Below are 17,564 nucleotides of genomic sequence, written 5' to 3' on the forward strand. Positions count from 1 at the left end.
TTCTTCATTGAAAGAACAAAAATTTTCCAGTCCTTTATTTTCAGTAGGGGCGGTCTCAACTTCCATTCATTTTCATATGATTGATTTTAATGAGTCAGCGTTTTTTTAAATTGCTAAACAAAGAGGACAAATAGGACTCTCAAATATTTTCAGATTTAAAAATTTTAAATTACAGTGAAATTTATTCAGTTGTTTAGACCCAATAGTATTAATAGTATAAATATATGAACGCACGTCCATAAGCATAGTAAAAAAATGTCTTTTTTTTAATAGTTAAAATATGATCAGGGGGTCCTAAAACGTGTATTTCCGTAAAAAAAATTTTTGAAATTTTTATTTCATTATGGTATTTTGCTTATATGTACATTGTATACGCCTACATAGGTCGGTAAGTCAAAAATGCCTGGGCAGTCGAGAATCTCGGCTTCAGATTATGCGAGATCGAATTTCGGCTGTGTTAAGAGCAAGAAGGATAGACTGACATTCGCCGCCTTTCTCGAATCCTCGAAGAGATACGAAACGCCAGAACTCATATACAAGGAGGTTGGCATTAGTGTGTGTAAGTGGCGGGGCAGCTCCCTTTGGGCACGGGTCTGCCATCTGATAATACTGCACTGCTTTTTCAATCCCCCCCATAGTCAACTCACATGTATTTACGCACACACTACAGCTGGCTGCCCATCAATACTAATTCAGTGCCTAGTTTCTCAACTAACCGCCATCCATGAGAAGAGGCCGCTAAAATCACCTCCGAATTTTCAGGTCGGTATGGCAGTCAGATTCGGCCGCGAAAGTCCATAAGGTGAAAGGTCTATTCATATATCTCGTCTGTGATAGTACGCATCTCCAAATACGTATAACTTTTGATACTGTTATTTCCGATACTCAGAATTGATATTTCTGGAAAAATATCATAACTTTTTATCCTTCATAAACGAAGTACAGCCAAATTGGAAACTATCGGTACTCATGCTAGAGATATTGTTGTTAAGTGACGTAAACGTGTCGAATCTCCATTTTAGACAATAGCCAACTGTTGAACGATACTTCGTTGGTAATGTAGTTCACGACAGAGTCGAGTCAAATTTTAAATTGAACAAAACGATACCATTTGAGACACTGATTATATTATATGTAGACGAGAAATAGATCGTAAAAAGATTTTTAATAACATTACTGTTGCATAGCATAGGATCTAGTTTCACAAACGATTTAAGCAATTGAAACCTTCGGATATTAACGCGATGCATTGCAAACGATGTTTAACTCCCGGGCAGCCACCTGTCGCGCGCATGCGCCGTCGCGGTAAAACACCTCGCTGCTCGTTCCGAGTGCCAGTGTAAACCAAAATGGCGAGTGCGATGAAGGGTCGTGACAGTTCTCGGCGCGTTTCGCTCGTGTTCACGGATTTCTGAACGGGACGCGCGCGGCTATGTGACTCACGTGACTGATCCAACTACGAACGGTGAGTGGAGAACGATGATTTATTCGTGGCGGACAGCGGACACGCGATTATTCGGAATATCTTCGAACGGATTGGCACCCTTCTGTTCTCGATGGACAGTAACAGTGTGACATTGACGTTACTCGTCGAATTAAGGTGTTCCAGCGATTGGTTGTACACCTGACTCATTTTCACTCTCACGTCGAATGTCCACCACTCGTCTTAACGCTGACAACGGGGGAATATCTCTTTCTTGGGTGTGTATCGCTTGTATGTTAGAAAGAGGGATCGTTCGATGAGTGTCGATTAACCCTAAGATGATTTCTGTCAAGTTTTACTTCTAGAGTCATGCAAAACTCCTGTCGAAATTTAATTTCACCTGGTTCGAATTAGACGAATTTATAGAATTAATAGTAAAATAATAATGTCTTACGAAAAAAAATATTGGTACACGTTCATTTCTTGATAAGCATAAGTATCGAAAGAATAGAAAACGTACGAATTAACTACTTAATGCAACAAATCGATTGTTCTTCGAAAGTTTCTCCGAAAGCCCAACTTGAAAGTAACGAAACTGAAAATTTGTTTTTATGTCGCGGCAGTTTAAAGTAGTATTTACTGCAATAGATTATTTTCCTCATAATACCAATTCACTAGAGAATGCATTGTAATAATTACGTGTCTCGTGAAATTTTTGAAGGTAATGCTAGTTAAATGCTGGTTAGATACTTGAAATTGAATGAAGCAAAACTTTAACGATTAACACTATTTCTACTAAAGATGCCCCAAGACACCTCTTGGTCGAAATAAGTATGCATAAAACCGCGGTAGAAATGGCATTAAAGAGAGTAAAATAAACTGTAAATAATTTGAAAATGTGTGAGATCGGTTGTCCTAAGGTTATTATAATTTATTTCGCGGAAGTGTCACGATGTGCGTATTATTCTGAAAGTATCGGTTCTGTGTCGCGTACGTTCGAACGTGAACTGATTACGCTCGCAACCTTTTATCGTAGAAACTGTCGCGTGCGTGCAATAGTTTTTAATCCTAATTTACGGTTTAGTACGTTGCAAAGACGGTTACTATAGTGAAAAATAACTGTTACAAACTGTTGATCAAAAAGTAAGGTTTCCTCTTGTGTCGAATTCTGTGATTCCAATTTATACAACCATTAAGTATTTATACTCATATACGAAAGTGTTCGAACGTTTACACTGATACATTGGTGTCAATTGTGATTTAGAAGTAAAAGAATCTCCCTTGATTTTTCTTATAATTACCCTTTCTTCTCTTCGATTAGCTTTTTTCAACCCCTGGTCACGATGGCATTAAATGTCGTGTAGTATTTTCATCGTACGATTATGGTCATGCGTCTTCACCGACACTGGCGGATATTCCTGTATTCACTGGATTAGGATTAGGGTCGTTGATGCGTTAACGGCTTTACATGCGTTTATGAAAGTACTTTGTACGGTAAACGCAAAATGTCAAGCTACAAGTGACATTCGTTTTATTTGTTAATTTAGATATTTTTTAAAACTTATTTTTAATAAAAGTCACAATTATATTTAATCTTGCATCGAATGTACAAATTGTAGATACAACCGATACAATTGAAATCTGAATATTTTTAATAGGAAAATTAGTGTAGCATAAATATTATACGGAATTAAAATTTTCGTCACAGTACGGTCCTGTGGCGCAACGGATAACGCGTCTGACTACGGATCAGAAGATTCCAGGTTCGAATCCTGGCAGGATCGGAATTTTTTTTTCGTTTTTATCGTCTATTTCACATTGTATTTTTATCGTTGTTGTTATAGACTGGGGTAACTTTGAATTTTAGTGCATAAAAGAGTTCATATCAACTTCCTCCTGACACTTTAGTCACACTGAATATAATTACAAGTGATGTATCAACGTTAATAAATAATTCGTGTAAGAAATAATAGTTGTCCGAAACTGCTGTGCGTCGAAAATAATGCAGTGAACACGAAGAGTTAATGTGCATATAGTATTGAACGATATTTAGTCGCGAACGTTCAATTGGGTACATTTCGTGACCTAATGTATTCAGATGCACGTGGAAACAGAACGCAACCAGGAACAAGAAATTTTTAGCCAACACGAGCATCGTGTCCCTCAAGAATCTCCAGGAATAGTACGCATTCCGGACAGGCCAAGACGATGACCCGTGCACTTTGTTTCTCCTTTTGCGTTCCCTCTCTCGAAAGTTCACCCGGAAGATAAACAGACTAACCGATCTTGATCGTCTTCGAAATTCACTGTGTAACCGACCGTTACCATTCTACAGGGTGAACCACGCTAATGGGTTCAACGAAGCATTTTGGTTATTTATGGTCGAGTGAAAAAAATCTCAGGGCAAAGATATACTGTCCAAGTCTGTTCAACTTTGTTTCATTATCTTCAGAGAATGTACAAACAAATACATAGGGTGTTCGGCCGTCCTTGGGAAAAATTTTAATGGGAGATTCTAGAGGCCAAAATAAGACGGAAATCAAGAATATCAATTTGTTGATAGAGGCTTCGTTAAAAAGTTATTAATATTTAAAGTTCCGCCCGTACTGAATTTTTTCCCCGAAAATGCGCAAGATTTCAAGGGTATATCTATTCACCAAAAATGATTGTAATTGACCCCCACAGCAGAAAATAATGTTTCCAAAACGATTTGAAATTTTTTTTTTGTCGAAAAATTTAGGCACCTAATTAGATTTTCGGTAATGAATTTTTTTCTCGAAAGTACGTAGAATTTCGGGGGTATGTGTAATGACCAAAAATGATTGTAATTGACCCCCGCAACCGAAAATAATTTTTCCAGAACGATTAGATATTTTTGAATTTAATTGTTAATAACTTTTTAACGAAGTCAAATCAACAAATTGGAATTCTTGATTTTCGTTTTATTTTGGCCTTTAGAATCCCCCATTAAAATTTTTCCCAAGGGTGGCCGAACACCCTGTATACAGTTTATTTGTTGCACAAACGACGACTCTAGTAATACAAAAGTGTAAGTAAACAAGCAATGAATAAACGCCTGTAAATATCCTTAAAAATGAAAAGTGATTCTTGTATTCGCGAATGCTTCGCTCGCGTAACGCGTCAATCGATAACTAGTGAAAGCATTAAATTTTGTTCCACGATGCGGTAAACTTTCTCTTTTTTTTGAATGCGCGTTAGAACACTGCGGCAAAATATTCGAGTTGGAAATTTTCAATGGTTACCCGAATCCATGCGCACTCGACGTTTTCAGAGAAATTGTTCATGCCAGGCTGCCGGTACACTGCGTTCCAGTGACGCACTTACAAATTTCGCAATGGGGGCGCAACTAAAAATTTACAGACAAATTTATCCTAATACATTCCAAACACTTGGTAAAATTATATTCAAGAAGATACAGATAACATTTATTTAATATTAAATGGAGGTATTCTAATATAAACCTTTAAAAAAATCGGTTTCTTTTTTTTTTCTCTCAGTTTTCTCGAAGTTACACGTGCAATATCCTGCGTTTCTTGTTCCTTTGTGTACAATAAAATTGTAATGGCGAAGAAATGGATAGCAGTGCAATTACTCGTTGCGCCCTCTTGGGTGCGCCACTACCGCGGCCTATTTTCTAATGCTCGTTTCCTTCGATCTAGGCAACACTAATCGATACGACGCGTTAAAAGCACGGACGGTCAAGATAAATTTTCTACTTATCTCTTCCGGACGCTAATGCATCCTTTCCCACGAAATTATGGCGGACTAACAACTAATTGACACGGTTAATTGCCGTTCGATTCGATTAGACGAAAATTGGAACGACCGCAGTGTCGCCTAGCGGTCTGGCAATAGATTATTCGCGCGAGTTATGGGTTCGTAGCTGCGTAGCGTACAAATTGCGTCGATTTAATTGCTCTCTTTTCTCTTGTCTGAACACGCGATTCGACTTATCGTACGTGCGACAAATAATCTGCACAGCTGTCGGGGAACTCGGTATCTCGTTTGCGGTCACCCTCGAACTTCCGTCTGGGGATGTAAATTTCCATGACAGGATGTTCCTATTTTGTCTGCGCTCGTAGTTGTGGTTCAAACAAGCGGAACGGATCGTGAATTTTTCATCCTCTATCTCCCGCCTCTCTTTGTCCGAACGCAAGGAATAACACCGTTTCCTCGTGGCGTTCACTTTTCTCTGTGCCCGCAGTAAATCGACACTCGTGTATACATTACGGCGCCATAATTATCTTCTTACGATTTCGTTTTCGTAATCCGTTAGATTCGACGAGGAAAGTGGATGTCGGTCAGAACGAACGTTCGCGCGTGCTGTTCTCAACGCGAGTAAGGAACATAACCTAACCAATGTTGGGAATTCTTTAGTACGTCGCATTAAGAAATGTGTGAAGTAAAAACCTGTTGAGACTGAAAATATCTCGAGATAATTATTTACGACGATATAGCCGAGCTATGTAGAGCGAATTGAATATTTATAAAATGTTGTATTTAAAAATATGGTGTAAAACAGGGGAGCTTCCGTCAAATTGAGACGGTAACTAGAGTCGCCGGCGACAGGTGACAGTCTCCGCGCGGTCAATAAAATGTTAATCGGCTATATCCACTCTGTCAGAGTGTGTCATTGTTCGAAGATGTTTGTAAACATAGAAGCAAAGCGCAGCATGCAACTTCTCTGTGACTCGAGGCCATTGTTTTCTATCCTCGGAATCGGAATCCTTACTCAGGACGGGAGTGTAAGTGAAAGGAAACTTCTTTCAGTTATCTCGCCGCGCGGACAATAGACAATGGCCCGTGGCAAAATTACATCGTGAAATGGCGCGTCCTTTTTCCCCCATTGCGTCCCATTTTTTCACCGTTTCGAACTATCCGCTGGCCAAGAGGCGGCAATTTTAACCAGTTAGCTGTGATTAACAAGTATACTCGTCATGGAAACGTGGCAGGATTTTGTATCATGACGAGTATACTCGTCATGCGTAAAAAATAGTGACCATTGGCTATTTAAATTGTAATTTTTGTGAAAAATAAAACTTATTTTTCAATTCAAGATGTTTAGAATATTTTGAGGCCGGAATAAAACAAACTAATAAAAAATATGAATAATTTTTGATGAACTCATGCGTCCCCGTATGCACCGGCTGAAGCAGCTTATCAGTTCGCATAACGAATTTATTTATGTGCGATGATAACGTTTTTTAAATGTTAGCGTAAAAGCGGCAAAAGCAAAAGTCGGAAAACTGATTTATGATAGACCTGACCAGGCGCTGAGCCCATTGGTGGCCGATTAATTTTTCTTGTGTTTTTCGTTTAATATGTATGTAATATATGTTTATGTCAACCAAATAAGTAAATATTAATAATATAATTGTCAATTTTATAAAATAAACTCATCTTTTTGATCCAATATTTTAACAACGACACTTACTCTGTGATTGACGAGTACACTCGTCATCGCTCGATTTTCGCGACACATATACAGGGTGTTCGGTCACACTTGGGAAAAATTTTAATGGGAGATTCTAGAGGCCAAAATAAGACGAAAATCAAGAATATCAATTTCTTGACTGAGGCTTCGTTGAAAAGTCATTAAAAATTAAATTCAAAAATTTCAAATCGTTCTGGAAAAATTATTTTCGGTTGCGGGGGTCAATTACAATCATTTTTGGTGAATAGACATACCCCCGAAATCCTGCGCATTTTCGAGAAAAAAATTCAGTACTGGTGGAACTTTACACGTTGATAACTTTTTAACGAAGCCTCCATCAACAAATTGGTATTCTTGATTGCCGTCATATTTTGGTCTCTAGAATACCTCATTAAAATTTTTCCCAGGGGTGGCCGAACACCCTGCATGTAGGTGTGCTCTCTCAAAAGGGGGCGCCATAACTAACTGTTTAACTGATCAGAGTGACCTATACCTTGTATCGTTCATACCCCGCCGTGCCAGACGACCATACTGTTTGTTTTCATTCTCGTTTTTTCCTGCCTGGCTCGTTTCTTCTCTTTTTCTGTCGCTCGTAACTCTTTCCCCGTAGCTCAACGGGATTATCTCCAATACGAGGCTTTTTTCTCTCGGAATCGAGTTATTCTTTTCAATTTCCATTTTCAATTTAATCTCTTTCACGAATCCCGTTCTTCAACCCTGGGAGCTTTAATGAACTGCCATTTTCCTTCTTCCCCGTTTGTCGCATGGAAAAAATACACGATACGGAGTACATTGTATTCGAGTATTTATATATTTTGTGCTCTGATCAAGTACATATCTGGATTTGTGTAGCGTATAAAGTTCTTCGCTGAATTCATGAACGAAATGGGATACGTGAAGTTTAATAAAACATTGTTTAAAATGGCCAGGGAATTTCTAATATTAAACTTTCGTTGCGAAGCGATTCGTTCTTCGAAGAATATTAATCTAGTTTTCACTTTATGTATTAAAGTAATTTACGAAGGCAATTATTATTCTATACAGGGTGTCCCATGTAACATTTTTCACGATTTTTCAAGTACTTGCAATAATCTGACAAATAATATTTTAGACAAAAGCTGATCAGTTTTCGATTGGCAATAATATACAGTATTGTCTCTCTATAGCCGCGCGTTTTCGGATTCTCTATAGACGCGAAGCTATCCCCACTACTTCGTTTGTAATCACCGCGACGCGACATCGGGTATCGGATATCAAAGAGAAAGCCGAAGAAAAGTCGACGAGCCCCATCCCCCTTGAACGCTCGAGCGTGAAATCAAAGAAAGCCGAATAGACTACTCGTCTCTCAAGTTGCGTGCACCCGGTCCCGACACGCGCGGCTATAGAGAGACAATACTGTACATTGCAATAAAAAAAAGTTCGAAATTTTTTTCTATTACTGTCGGGGCCACCTTCATTTTTTTAAATGGCACTTTGTATTTTTGACTTAACAGTATTGTAGCCCGTATCAAGACGAATTCAACGACCTAGTATATCATGACCTTCGGATGATCTTGAAGGCAAAGAAATGAATCTGCTTGAAGGAGTGATAATAACTTGTGCTTATTATTAAGATTCGAAATTATATTCAATTCAAGAACCTTGACTAAATTAACACAAACGATTTCTTAAAAGGGTCACATCAAATGTTCGAATTGAAGTCCATGTTCTCGTAAGTACAATTCCGCTAAAAGTGTTACGTGGGACACCCTGTACATGTATTAGTATATTCCTTCATCAAGCATGACAGGTGGCTATGTTTTTAAACAACATTTTTATACTTCCGTTTGTAAACCTATATTGTGACAATTTTTAAGTCCTAGACCTGCCATTAATTTCCACCTTTTTTTATCAGGAAATGAAAAGATCTCACAGGTGCAAGATCTCGGTATCACTGAAATCGTTGGCTGTTTGTTTGCCGGTAACTTTTATCGTGCGCTAAAAATACATACCTCGGATGAATCTGTTCTGTTTCAGACGGGCAACGTCGCGTACGCGCGGTTGGTCGAATCGCGCTAATTGCTTCGAGAGAACTTGCAGGTGGCCTATGCGTGCAGCATTTCCGAGCAGAAGTCATTTGACCATCCACCAACAGTTTTTTGGCACGTATTCGATCGGTTTATAGGCGGTAACATGCAATCGTCCTTGCAAAAATAGATCGAAAACAGCAGACCCATGTTAACGGTTCTTGCTAACGGGGATGGGCACATTCGAATGATTTTGTAATTGCAATCTATCCAATACAGTAGTAATAAGTAGGGATAAAGAAATAGGGAACAAAACATGGTGTTACTAAAAATAACTAATTTCTTTGTGTGTACATATTGCTTTTATTTACGCAATATGTATCATTCTTTCTCAATTTATTTATTATTTTTAGTGTATATTACACATATTCTGTTTCACTGACGAAACAATAGTAATTTATAGATTAAAATAGTATAATTATTATTGAAATAAGAAAGCATTTATTCACTATTTAAATAATGAGGATACTGTTGACATTATATGTATGTATATTACCGATAGATGATTCGGGTCACGCATTCGGATAAACCAATCGGTGAGTGAAATCTGTATAGTTCTTAGAAGGCGAAATTATGTATGTATACAGGGTGTTCGGCCACACTTGGGAAAAATTTTAATGGGAGATTTTAGAGGCCAAAATAAGACGAAAATCAAGAATATCAATTCCTTGACTGAGGCTTCATTAAAAAGTTATTAAAAAATTAAATTAAAAAATGTCAAATCGTTCTAAAAAAAATTATTTTCGGTTGCGGGAGTCAATTACAATCATTTTTTATGAATAGACCTACCCTCGAAATCCTACCCACTTCCGAGAAAAAAATTCAGTACGGGTGGAACTTTAAACGATAATAACTTTTTAACGAAGTCTCCGTTAACAAATTAGTATTCTTGATTTTCGTCTTATTTTGACTTCTAGAATCTCTCATTAAAATTTTTCTCAGGGGTGGCCGAACCCCCTGTATGCAGAGTGGCCCAACTTTCATTACTTTAAATATGTCACTTGCTTTTGATAATTCAAAATGATTATTAACAGCTTTAATAAATTTTTGATATACGATAATTGAACGATTGTTTTACATTTTCGATTTTAAGCGATGACGCGGTATGTGCACGCCATATCTTTTCTCGCATGTCTTCTAATGTTGTAGAGATATCATGATAAATTTGATTTCTTAAATATTTCCACAGGAGAAAGTCAATTGGAAATTTACGTTAATCATTTTGAGCGTCTGAAGTAAAATAAGTACATATATTTCCATCGAAACATGTTACTTTTATGCAGTTTCTTTTCTTTCGTATAAACGTGAAGGTTTTGAAGGTTAAAAATTTAAAGATTAACATATCATACGTGATTGAATTCATTTTTTTTTTTTATATACACTCCAACTCCGCGTTAATAAAAAATTACAAACTGCAATTAATTCAATCTCAAGCGGATATAGAATGTTCATTCGTTATTCGGAAATAAAAGTTGTCCAGTTCGATTCTAACCTCTCGGGTGCATACTACGCATACGCGGTTGTACAGTTAATCGCGCGACTAAGTTGTAAAAATATCAGGGTTTATCGAGCATGGTGAGGCTTTAATAAATGCCGAGGAAAGCGAGGGCCTGGCTTTCTCGTCGGTTTTGCATGATCGCGAGCGTGACTACCAGTTGCATTAGAAGCTTTCGCTTTCAGAAACATATACATTACAACTTATTAGCTGGTCACGAGTCACGACTGGAATCGCCGCGTGTGTCGCGACGCAACAACTCACGGATGCGCCTTTACGTTTTCTCTCGCGGTGCACGGACATGAAACATTCCGCCATCTTCCTCGATATACATACTATGTACTCTATTATAAACTGGCATAGATCAAATTATTCTTATCGTTATGTATATTATTATTATTTTTGTTTTTTTAGTGGAACTACCGACTTTCAGAAATGTTTTTACCGTTAAACACGAACAATTTCATAATGATTTGATCACGTTTGATACGTTGACCGTTAGATGGCTTTTATCAGTATTATAATACAATGTAATATACACGTATTTCTGTTATTATTTTAGTTCGTAAAAGGTGCTAAAAATATTCACTCGTTTTATAACATTTGTCGAAGCGAGAATTTGCTCCTGTAACGAAATACTTGAAGTATAACATCAGAAGTACGTAAAGGAGGGTAATTTGTTCCGGGATGTGTATCTTCTTGCGTAGAATGTACTTGCTGTTCTTCGCCGTAGCATAGAATCATATTCCGGCTTTCTTCTACGGTAAAACATGTTCGAACGTAAAACTTGCAGACCAGAAACTTTGAACTAAATTTATACCATTTTATCGTTAAATGTTAATGTTAGTATTTTTTCTGTGAATTTTGGTTATTAACAGAAGACAGTTCTTAAAAGTGATAACGGTAATTATTTACCAAATTTATTTGTATTAACGACCTCATCGGTTCCGATTACCTCGAATGCAAAATATAATTATCGCTCGCATATAACTTGAAACAGAACATGAGAGAGCATTAGAATATTTTTCTTCAAAATAGTTACGAACATTTGACATACATTAAAGCAATCGTAATCGTTAGTGTTTCGTTACAAATAATTGAATTTTTAACTAAAAAGCTTCAGTTCACCGCTATAAATTATGTTACTAAAAGGTAATATAGGTTTATATTCCATTTATTGAACTCTGAGAATTTTTAATCTATCCGCGAAGACCTAATGACCACACGCGTGCTATCTTTTTATCCAGGAGCGTATATGTACATTGTAAAACGAATAAATATTAAGGAGACGCGGTCGGGATAATCCCGAGCGCAATTAAAAACAAATTTCAAAGTTTGTTCGTTTCGACTGGACGCGACGCGACGTCGAGGACGCGCTGGTGGTAATTGGTTGCCGCAATAACGAATCGTTTGGCCGTTACTAACGAGACACACCGTTGGCGTTAATTGTTTCCTCCGCGTGTACTGTTGTCCGTGCTTTAGCACGTTTTGTTTTCCATCCTACCTACAGTGGACTCGCAGTGAAAATCGTCCACCATGTCTGCCTTTCTAACGTTGCTCGTACAATCAAATATAGACGGCGTGTTGCTTTCGCAACCATTGTAAAAATGTTTCGTTAATTTCACCATTATCGAGATTTAAATTTAAAGATTATTAAGTTCGATACACTCATTCATTCGTTCCCTGAATCCTCTATAGTAATCTAGTGTTACAAGAGTGTTTGTAAACATCGGTATCGGTCGTTTATCTCGTGTTTACGACTTGGATCGTCGAATCGTCTAAGCGACGCGACACCGACACGAGTGGACAAAATTATCAGTTGACAGTCGTCTGTTTGTAAGTACATGGAAATTTGATATTGAATTTATACATTGTCTAGCGACTTTAGACTTGTATACAGGACCGAAAGGAACCACTCAAATACCAAGTTCTAATGTAATATGTCGAAAAGAATTATACAACGCATAAAATTTCAGGGTAACATTTCTAGCCACACAGTATATTTTCGATAATGAATTTTTCCCTCGAAAGTACATAGTATTTTGAGGGTATGTGTATTCACCAAACATGATTGTAATTGACCCCCATTATCAAAAATAATTTTTCTAAAATGATTTGAAATTTTTTAATTTTGTCGAAAAATTTGTCCGCCTACTCGAATTTTTTTCTTGAAAGTGCGTAGAATTTCGGGGGTATGTCTATTCACTAAAAATGATTGTAATTGATCCCCGCAACCGAAGATAAATTTTTCAGAATGATTGGACATTTTGTAATTTAATTTTTTAATAACTTTTTAACGAAGCATCAATCAAGACATTGATATTCTTGATTTTCGTCTTATTTTGGCCTCTAGAATCTCTCATTAAAATTTTTTCCTAGGTGTGGCCGAACACAACTACTGTATCTAGCAAACGTCGAAACTTGGAAAACTTGAAAAACATGTATAGGCTTTTATCCGGCCTTCGATCTCGAGCCGACTTTTAATGAGTTGTTGAGAATCAACGCTCTTCTGACTCTTAAGTACACGAATTAACGTTGCCGCGATAAACGGAGAAATTAAGTCTGAAATTCTTCTCACAGAATAAAGGCTCGGCTCGATGAAGGTCCCCGAGCGGAACAGTGTTTACAAACATTCACTCGATGGACCCGTGCTTCAGTAAATGCTAACGGGCACTGCAATTATCAGCATGAACGTTGTAATATTACGACGTTGCATATGAAGTTTTTCTTTTTATGCAGAGTGTTGCAGTTATTAACATGAAAAATATTTATTATATAAAACTAACTTTAGGAAGTTTTATCGTCTTATACGAGGAATCTCTGGCACAAAATCAGATTACGACACGATTACATATATGGATTACGTTACTCGTATTGTTCATCGAAGAAGAAAAGTATAATAATATTGTCCCTATTGTACTGAAATCGATCTGATTAGATAGAAGTCGTAGCGATAAATTTCGTTGGACAGTTGTTTCAGCTGCGACTGAAGTTTCCTCGAAAGAGTGACTCGACGCCGCAGAGCAGTGGTTCTCAAAATTCGTCCTTCTGCGAATCTCCTCGACAAAGAAAACTTTTTAGCAAACTTCGCTAGAATAGAACTGACTTATTATTTCATTCGGTACATTTTAAAACTGTCTTTTAAAGGCATCTGTCAATGTCTCGAAAATTTTTATTCGATTTACATGATTTCATATTTTTTAATTTGAACCTTCCAGCAACACAGTGTACAAAAGTGAATATGAAAAAAATTAACAAAATCTGTTTCGTTGCAAACGAAAAATCTAATAAATCTTGCTTTCCTTGAAATTGCTGGCGGAAACCAAATGAAAAATTTTTAATCTTTTATGATTATTTGTACTATTAATGTCGATAAACGTTTTGACGAATTTAAGATTTTAACGAAACGAAATTCTATGGAAAGCATTCTTTTTAATTTGATAATTTGAGAAGCACTGCTGCAAAGAGCGAAAAAAGGAGCTCGGCCGTCAACCGATAGTAATTTCCGAGTGGCAGTTTCGCGTTTTCGGCATTCCGATGTGAAACGCAATTATTCTACGTCGTCGACCATCGTCACCGTGAAACTTTTCACGCGCAATACGAGTTACGGTAATGTCAATCAGGCTGTCGCAGACGTAGAACGGAATAATGGCATCAGAGGCTCGTGGGTGATAGAGTATAGACGAACGATTACACGAAAAATTCTCTTAAACTGATTTGGACTTGATAATTAAAAATTATTCGAATATAATTATCCTCTTCACGGACGGTTTTTTTTTTTATCTATTTATTGTTGACAGTAACTATAATTATAAAAAAAAAAACTAAACGTCCACATATGTGGCCAAAGGCGTAAAGATGATAAGTTTGGTCATTTTCGTTGCGAGGACCTTGTTTATCAGATTAAAACAATCTGTTTGATATTGATAAAGCAAAAGCATAAAAAGTTTATTCTTCTGGTTTTGTTCATTAGATAGCGGATAACGCCGAGGCTTGTTCCGCGCGAGCAGCTTCCGGAAGTGGTGGGGGATAACTTTATGACAACTTGGTAGACACAAATCACGACAACCTATTTATTGTTCGTTCAACTTGAGGATGCGTACGGGTGAACAAAACTACGTATCTGTCACAGAACCGTATTGACAGGTGGCTGGTTCCCGAATGGATATAGATACAATAGTGTCTCGCAGGTTGTCACCGATATTTTCCCAACACCATTAATTGTATTGCACTTGCTCTTGTAAGGAGAATGTCAGACCTGAACCTCGTCGAATATTTTAATAATATTCTGCAGGCTTGTAGATTCGTATGTACAAAAACAATAACACGAGTTGTAGCCGTAGATGGTCAGTTAGTTATGAAAAAAATAAGTATGAAACTTGACAAGATCGGCCACTTGTGGAAAAAATTTTAATGGGAGATTTTAGAGGCCAAAATAAGACGAAAATCAAGAATACCAATTTATTGATCGAGGCTTTGTTTAAAAGTTAATAACGTTTAAAGTTCCGCCTGTAGAACGGTTATCTGCGAACAGCTGCTAGTGGTTCTCATGCTGAGTGAGAACTACTATCGCATGAACGCAGCCGTTCTACAGACGGAACTTTAAACGTTAATAACATTTTAACGAAGCCTCGATCAAAAAATTGGTATTCTTGATTTTCGTCTTATTTTGGTCTTTAGAATCTCCCATTAAAATTTTTCCCAGGGGTGGCCAAACACCCTGTATATTTTTATAGTAACATTTCGTTGTGGGTTGAACTTTTTTCATTGTTTCGTTTATTCTGTGATCTATCTCAAGTAACACATTGAATACTAAACAAAGAGTAGAAGATTTCTCGAGAGGATCTTTCGAAACTCCTTCCGCGGTATGTGTAACAGCGCCGGATCTCGCAGCGGGCCGAGATACTCGAGGCAAATCTTAATCTCTTTCGGACGATCGGGCTCGTATCGTCGTATCTACCGTAGGACGCAGAAATCTCGTTATAGACACCGGAGGGTGTGTAATTGGATTAATTTGGGAACGTTGCTCCAATTCGGAATCACGATTTATCGAGTTACGCGCATGCAAGAAGACTTTCAAACTAGCACGATCGATGTTCCAGTCGTTGGATTCCGAGGACGTCGAAACTCATTCACGGCTGAACATCGGTTCCCGGGTCTCGTTGCAATTTCTATTTCGACGCGGAGATCCGCGACGGTTCTGTAAAGTTTTGGGATGATAGAATTCCCTCGACACGCGATCGAGGACTCGTCTACTGTGCTGTGTAGGAATTCACGTTGAAGGCAGAGACGAGCAAAAAATTCTTCTATCGAGAAAATTTTTTAATAACACGTAAAAGATAATTAACTTATTCGTGACACGTTGAAGAAAGATTAAAATTCAAAATCTGTGTGTTTGCGATTTCCCTATAATTCTCGCTACTTTTGTTCAATCCATAATTTAATTCAAAATAAAAGTACGAAGACATGGTGTAACGCGTGTTTCAGCACTGGTAGATTGCACCAACCGGAAGTAGAAAGGTAGAGTGGGAAAACGTTAAATTGCATTTGGTTAAGATCTCTAATTCTCATGTACTAGGTGGTCTGTAAAATGAAGTGTTTTACATTGAATAGATAAAAATTTTAAATACTGAAAAGATTTAATAACAAATGATTCTTTGTCCTTGTTTCGTTGCAGAACTCACGAATACGTATGGATCAACGTACTATTGGGCTTATTTGAATAACGAACAACCAAAGAAACCAACGTATAACACTATAAATATTTAATTTTATGATTGAAATTTTCATTTTTATTAAACGAGTTACGGTTAACGCTTTGATTGTCACGTCACCCATATATGGATGACAAGATTTACATTAAAACGTTGAGGGAAATTGGATAGAATTTGTGAATTATCACAAAGTTACAAAAATAAGTACTGAAAAAAATTTTAGGTTATCCAGCTTACAATGATCTAAAATCAAAAGTTTACTTTCGCACAAATATTGTACGGTTTTGATCTAGCAGTGAACGTGTTAAACAGTTCATTCTTTTCCCGTCATTCGAAATGGTTATCTGGATATGAATTTTGCTTATTTTCGTTTCAACGTTCGAATTCGAAGGAAAAAGGAAGAAGTAAAAACGCAATCGTTTCCCAAGTGAAAGTATGAAGCATGAGTGAACACCGGTCGAATCCAGGAAAGAAAACGGCTGGTTAGTGAACCAAAACAATTTTTGTTAGCGATGGTAACTATAGAGACGAAAGAATCGGCGCGAAAGTGAGGAGAATTTTATGGGGGCAGCACGCTCGATCAACGCCGCGGCGTCGTCATCTTGGAGTTTGAGTGACAAATCCATTCATACGAAAAAGTATTGCGGTCTTTTGGAAAAACATTCTGAAAAAGGCTTAAAAGTTTCCACCCATGATTCGAATGGTATATCCTGTAGGGAGATTGCGCCAACGAACTGTTTTAAACACGGCGTTACGTACAATTAGCAGATTAGATATCGCGGAACTCTGTGCCAGTTTTCTCCCCTAATCGCCGCGGGACGATAAACATCGTTGCCTCGAAATTTCGTCTCCCAGCGTGAACACACACAGTTCACCCAGTTTTCTCGCTTCCGTGACCGACATTCTCACGATTCTCCTCCGGTTAGAACGAGATGCTTATCGTTCGTCGGTTGCTCGTCACGGGAGGATGTTCGCACTCAGGTTCGTTCCTCTATTGTTGGCCGTCCAGGTGCAAAAATAATATGGTTGCCCTTATTAATATATTTATTTAATTAAGAATTTCATTCGACATTGAAAAATCGATATAACGGGAGATTTTGTTAATCTCAAAAACCAGTGGTCCGATTTAAATGATTTTCATTGCCGGATTCCTTAGAATCTCTAGACTGTTATTTCGTCACGCTATCTTATCGGTGGGAAGGGGAGCTGAACAGTCAGGAAAAATGTTGGACAAATTGGAAAATGAACACGCCCTTTATGTCTGAACATACGTTAGTTGTTTAATTCATTAGAAGATAAATGACGAAGTAATCAATTTTAAACAGTCGATATGCTTATACTTCCCCACTACTTAAATTATGTAAAAAACAAACACAAAATGTACAGTCATTCGTTTCGTTCGTGTTACTTA

At 37.4% G+C, this 17,564-nt stretch overlaps 1 protein-coding gene and 1 non-coding gene across 5 annotated transcripts in view; both read left to right on the top strand.

Annotated features, from left to right (window-relative positions):
• Positions 1-1,325: 1,325 nt before the first annotated feature.
• Positions 1,326-17,564, top strand: part of LOC122403428 — a 32,194-nt gene continuing 15,955 nt past the window's right edge. For 3 of the 4 annotated variants that reach the window (XR_006259618.1, XM_043406948.1, XM_043406949.1), the window contains exon 1: positions 1,477-1,701. Coding sequence is in view for 2 of the 4 variants with exons in the window: in XM_043406948.1 (XP_043262883.1) it covers positions 1,651-1,701 (51 nt within the window). In the remaining 2 variants the exon portion in view is untranslated. The other variant, XM_043406950.1, reaches the window with a different exon arrangement.
• Trnar-acg lies at positions 3,135-3,207 on the top strand. Its single transcript has one exon. It is a non-coding gene; the product is annotated as a tRNA-Arg (tRNA).

Source organism: Colletes gigas, unplaced genomic scaffold, assembly GCF_013123115.1.
Source record: "Colletes gigas isolate AHSC1104 unplaced genomic scaffold, ASM1312311v1 Colletes_gigas_Sc00052, whole genome shotgun sequence".
Lineage (NCBI taxonomy): Eukaryota > Metazoa > Arthropoda > Insecta > Hymenoptera > Colletidae > Colletes > Colletes gigas.